Here is a 6397-nt window from a genome sequence, read left to right on the forward strand (position 1 = left end):
TTGAGTAATCATTGTGGGTTGATTTTTGGTTTTTCCTAGTGAGTAATACTATATATTCTTTGAGTTTGTAAACCCATATTTCAAAATAAAATGGATTAGTTATGTTTTGAGTTAAGAATGAACATATTCCTTGCATAAATTGGATCAAGCATTTACTTCTTTGCATTTTAGATGTGAAAATATTATCTTTTGATTATACTCTAAACCCGTCGACCAACATGCCTCGGCTGTCGCGGCACACTCCGGAGATGGTGCGCCTTCGCCCGAGCCTGCTACAGATGAACCCATCGGCATTAATTCCGAGGGCGCCGTGAGATAAGGTTTTCCAAAAGTGAGGCGAGTCCCTTTGCCGCTCAGATCTAGCCTGACTCGCTTTCGCCCGTCGAGGGCCATGAAGAGCAAACTTCACGTTGTCGGGCTCGGCACTTTATAATCTAATATGTCTCCATCTCCATCTGATCAGTTACTTGTAAAGCTGTCTTGACTTTGCTTTAATAATACCATGTACAGCTGTTAGTAATTAAAATTGAACAATGCCATCGAGTTCGTCAACAAACTCTTAGTAAATACCTTGGCCTGCTGCGGAATTTCCTTTCGTGTTCGTCGGCCTCTTCTTTTAGATTTGTAGAGCCAAAGTGAAACCTGATCTTTATAACAGGGGAAAGAAGTCCTTATGGCGAACTTGGAGGCAGGAGCTAGCGGCGACAATCCACCAGGGGTTAAGTATTAGGTGTTCTTGAGTTTCAGAGGGCTCGACACTCGTCGCGAATTCACCAATACCCTTTGCCACGGCATGACCGATGCTGGGATCCGCATCTTCGTGGATGATGAGGAGCTTTGACCTGGGGAAAGAAGCAGCCAATAGCTTCCGCAAACAATCGACAACTCAAAAATCTACATGCCCATCTTCTCTAAGAACTATGCTTTGAGTCACTGGTGCCTCCGGGAGATTGCGAAGATGATGGAGAATATCTCTGAATCCGAAGAAGATGGAATAAGAAGGTGATGCTTCCAATCTTCTATGACGTGAAATCCGATGACGTGAAGCTGAAGACGGCCCTGTACAGCGAGGCCATATCGAATTTGAAGCAACAGAAGAAGAACAAGTTCAGCCCGGAGGAAGTAAAGAAGTGGAGAAGGGCTCTCCGGGAAGTCAACGACACCAAGTGATGGGAGCTGGAGAACTATCAAGGGTAACTAATTTATAATTTTTCTTTTCTTTTTCTAGGCCGAATTATCGAAAAATAAAACTGTGCAATAAAATGTGAGAAATAGCTAGTTATATATGATAAGACATCAAAATCTGTCTTCAAAAATCAAAATTGTCTGTTCCAAGTATCCTTTTCACTTTTATACTTGTAAGACTTCAGCTTTGGGTCTCCTGCTCCTGGACTCTTTTTTTTTTTTTTTAATCATTCGAAAGACAAAAGCCCTTATAGATTTCTTTTCCAAATAACTTTGACGTTGCATAAAGAAAATATTTCTGCTAGATTTATTAGCAAAGTTTTAAGGTCATGAGACTCTAAACAATCTCGCTAATCCCCTCCTACTTGGTTGAGGGTCCAGCTGCATACAGGAATTGTTATCTGTGTCTCAACTCTAATGGTTTAACTTTGTGGCAGACATGGGGAGCTTGTCAAGTTGTTCGTTGATGAGGTTATGTATAAGCTTAAGTCGAGACAAAGAAAAGTGACTGATGATTTGGTTGGGATTGACGATCAGTTATTGGCCATAAACACTTTACTAGACCTGAACTCCGGTGGCATGCAGCTTGTGGGAATTCATGGCATGGGTGGTATTGGGAAAATCACTCTTGCCAAGATCATCTTCAACCAACTCCTTATTTTGGAAAATACAACAGTTTCCTTGATGACGTACAGAAAAAGTCGCAAAATGAAGGCTTAGTCAAGCTGCAAGAACAACTGTTATATGATATCGTTAATTCTAGAGTGGCTCGCAACATTGACATAACTGATTATGGAATGAACGCGATTGGAGAAATACTTGGCAATAAAAAGGTGCTCATTGTTCTTGATGACATTGATGAGAGCGAGCAAATTGAGGATCTCAGTGGGAAAGATTCTCTGTATCCTGGAACTAGGATACTTGAAATTCTCTGTATCTTGGAACTAGGATACTTGTTACCACTAGGAAAAAATGGTTTTGAAAATTAAGGATTTGAGTATGAAATCCTATCTTATGAAATGGGGGCATTGAATGATGATGACACACTTCAGCTTTTCTCTAGGCATGCATTTGGCAGAGACTCTCCTCCAAATCCTTACTATAGTCGTTCAAAAGAAATTGTCTCTACCCCGGGAGGGTCTCCTTTGGCTCTTCAAGTAATACGTGCATTGCTTGCTCATCACAAAGAGAGAAAATAGTGGGAAGAAACACTGGACAAATCAAGTAGAACACCACATAAGGATGTCTTGGGAAAGTTAAGGATCGGTTATGATGCCTTAGAGAGTGATGAACAACAGATATTTCTTGATATTGCATGCTTTCTCATCAACGAGAAGAAGATCAACCCAATTTACGTGTGGAAAGATTGTGACTTTAGCCCCAAACATAGTATTGATGTCCTCATCAACGTGTCCATGATAAAGGTCCTGGATGACAGTAAGATTTGGATGCATGATCAATGTAGAGATCTTGGAAGGGCAATTGTTCGTCAAGAAATTCTGGAGCACCCAATCAAGCGAAGCAGGGTGTGGAATGATGATGATGCCCTTAACATATTGAGATCAACAGAGTTAAAGCATGCCTTTTACAGACAAATCCTCATTGTTTGTTTGGCTTGGCCGAGTAAGGAAAATTTTCAAGCACTCAAACTGCAATGAGAAATTTGGGAAGATGCTCGTGCTATCGTTACTCCTAACGGGATTGGACGCTTTCAACATCTGTGTTTCCTTTGGTTAAAAGACGTATCCTGCGAGGGGGACTTCACAGGTTGTCTTTCATAATTGAAATGGATTCGTTGGCGTTACTTGGATTATCCTTTTTGTCTATCTCCTCAAGTTTTGGATTATCCTTTTTGTCTATCTCCTCAAGTTTTGGATTATCCTTTTTTGTCTATCTCCTCAAGTTTTAAGAGCAACCAATTTGTGTCCGGATAATCTAGCCATGGCAGAGCTTTCTGGAGATCAAATCAGAGATGTTTGGTAGAAAGCCTAATCAAGGTATGTCAACAATAACTTATAGCAGAAAAACTATCTCAATTTAAGAAAGAATCAAAATAGTTTTGGTCTCTCTGACTTGCAATACTTTTGCAATTAACCGTCTGTCCTATGGGTCATTCACTTTTGGAGGAGGGAAAGAAATTTGAAGTTCTCACTCTTGAACATAGTTTGGGCATAACTGTGAAAGCTAGTATGAGCACCTAGAGGGGGGTGAATAGGTGTAAAAACAATTTCTCGAGATAAGTGAACAAAACTAATTAACAATAGATTATGAAAAGAAAATTCGTTTTTTGTAAACAAAACGAGTTACGATCAAAGTAAAAGACTGTAGAGAAAAGAATATGAACATAGAGATTATAGTGGTTCGGCTTAATCCAAGCCTACGTCCACTCTTCCGCACTGACAGTCCACCGGCTGGATTTCACTATGAACAAAAGGGTTATTACAGAAAAGCTCTTCCTTGATTCCACAGTGTAGAGATTCTGCTACACTTCCTCAAGGTCTCTCAAAGATATAAACTCTCTTTTGCGTACAAGATTTCGCTCAATAGTTTAATTGACAAAGAACAAGGAGCTTCAGACTTTGGAATTCTTCTATCGCGCATACACTCGAACAGCTAGAACGTCTTCCTTATATACTCCTTTATGCCATCACACCCGTTGGCACTTACCAAAGGAATTCTTCCAATTTACCCGTTGGACAGAATCAATTAGGAAGATCTTCGAGCTATTAAGGAACATGACGATAGCCCATCAATCATGCTCGCCCATACAATTAGGATCTAGGTTTCCATAAGTAGAACCTTCAAAATATACTTCGCCAATTAACGGATCCAAAATCCCTGAATCAATCTTGATTTGAATAATGGATTCCGAAATGCTATATCCAGCCAAGAGATCTTCTTCAGTCGACAAAATCAAATCCTTAACGTAATACTTCGTTTCGAATAAACCTTCTTCGACAGTCTTAGAAACTGTCAATGAGGATAGACTTTGAGTCTTGAGTCTGGCAGTCCGGAGGTCTTCAGACTTTGATGGAAGAGTCTACAAGTCTTCAAACTAGATTGATGAAAACGTTTTGTCAACTTCAAAACACTCAAAGAAGTTTTCTCCAACAATAACTAGAACACTAAGTTCTCCTAAATGCTCAACTTTAGAAAGACTGACTCTTCAACATTGTGCGGTGAAAATTGATTGCTTCATTGGGTGCAAGAAACTTAAATATTTGCCTGAGGAAATTGGAGATTTAGTAAATCTCCAATACTTCTCTATAAGGGACTGTTCCAGCTTGAGTGAACTCCTCGACTCGGTTTCACAATTAACATTGTTGATGAAGTTGGATTTATCATCCACGATGATTAAAATATTACTCGATTCTATTGGTAGACTAACACATTTGGTAACTCTCAAGATCTCATTCACACCAATTATTGAACTTCCAAACTCTATACATGGATTATAGAGACTTTCATCTATCCATACAAGCCACAAGATGATTGAGGAATGCCCCAATTTCAGGGTAAACTTAGAATCCTTACGAGCATGCAAGTTGGTACGTGGGGGTTACCTAGCACGATGGGAGTTACCTAGCATTATCGGCAGGTTGAGGAATCTAGAAGAGTTATACACTTATTATTTTCCAGAGCTAGTGTGTAAAGTTCCTCCTGAAATTGGAGAATTGTCCTTGCTAAGAATCTTAAGCTTAAAGTATACTCAGATCGTTAGCGTGCCTGAGACTATCCAAACATGAGACATAGAAGGTTGTGATGAGATTCAAGATTTGCCGAGGCTTCCTGACAGTTTAATCATTTTGCATTTGAAATCCCAGTCGTTCCAGATAGTCCCTAACCTCTCAAACCTTACTAATTTAGTTGAATTGCTTCTATCTAATAGCTCTGAAAAATGGACAATCTTCAAATATAATTCCAACTTGTGACTTATAGTGGATTGAGAAGTTATCCAAACTGAAAAAGTTGAAATTGTGCATCTTAAATGTCCCGTTGCTGCCTCCGAGTTGAGTTCTCTTCCTTTGCTCGGCCCAAATTTTTACTTTAATGGACTAGACCTGCAAACCATCTGGAAACTTCCATCTTCCTTGCTGGAGTTGGAACTAAAAAACATCAACTCAATAGATTCAATCATTGAGCTTGAGAAAGTTGATAGAATTGAGGCTCTTTGATGCTCGAGTGAATGAAATACATCTCGATGGCCTTCCACAGTTGGAAGACTTGACCGAGGCGGAGTGTGGACTCTCGAGAGATTGTGCATTATGTCAACCATAGCGAAATTGAAACAAGCCAAGGTATCTTCTTGTGCAAGGCTAGTTGAAATTCGATTTCTCAGTGCTTTGGAATCATTGGAGAAGCTTTCGGTCGAAGGATGCTATTCTATGAAGAGGCTAGTCGGTTTATTGAACTTGAAGAGCCTGAAGGATTAAGAATCCGGGAGTCCCGGAGCCACAGGTCATCGAGGGCCTCGATGAATGGAGACGACGTACTACAAGCTAGAGACATACAAGGTGCGTCTTCTACTTTTCTCAAATTGTACGCATTGGACATCGCCCTTTCCCCTGTTTTGTTCATTCTCAAACATAAAACTGGAAGGTCCCTGGGAAGGAGTTTCTGACGGACAATCGAATAGATGATATCCTCGTTAGAACTCCCATACATACTGACCAAATTCTATTTTTGGATACTCGAGTGTTGAACTGATTCTAAAGCGTGCAATTGGCGATCAATCTTATGTTCGACAGCATTTTCTAATTAATCAAGTTAGACAAAGTTAACAGAAGAACTTGGTTGTATCAATTTGAAAGTTTTATGGCTTACTTGCATTTTCATTATAAATTTTAGGATATTGAGTACATTTATCCTAAAAAAAATTGTGGATGCGGCTTCATAAGGTTGAAGGGGCCAATTGCTAAAATTGGAGAAAAGAAACTAAAAAAATCTCCTTGAAATGGGCCGACTCCTCCCAACATTACAATGGTTATAAACTCAATACGTTTGATTTTGTGGATGAACCGATTGTCGTCTCATTCGAGCCTTGTTTTATTTTATATTATTTTTATTTTTATTGAAGGCTTCATCTTTTGCTTTATACAGATGATCGGTGATTCCCTAAATTATGAGGATAATTATTGAAAAAGAGAATTAGACCTATTGCATTGACACAAATTCAATATTAATTTTTTTTTTTCATTTAATCAATTTAGTC

General features: G+C 39.3%; 1 protein-coding gene across 1 annotated transcript; it reads left to right on the forward strand.

The window, feature by feature from the left end:
• The first annotated feature begins 1005 nt into the window (after positions 1-1005).
• On the forward strand, positions 1006-5806 carry LOC120295387 (TMV resistance protein N-like). The gene is made up of 6 exons (XM_039316488.1): positions 1006-1166; positions 1623-1795; positions 1900-2086; positions 2249-2342; positions 2484-2789; positions 5525-5806. The coding sequence occupies exons 1-6, from the start codon at positions 1006-1008 to the stop codon at positions 5804-5806; spliced, it is 1203 nt and encodes a 400-aa protein (XP_039172422.1).
• The last annotated feature ends 591 nt before the right edge of the window (positions 5807-6397 follow it).

The sequence above is a fragment of the Eucalyptus grandis genome, chromosome 1 (assembly GCF_016545825.1).
Source record: "Eucalyptus grandis isolate ANBG69807.140 chromosome 1, ASM1654582v1, whole genome shotgun sequence".
Classification (NCBI taxonomy): Eukaryota; Viridiplantae; Streptophyta; class Magnoliopsida; order Myrtales; family Myrtaceae; genus Eucalyptus; species Eucalyptus grandis.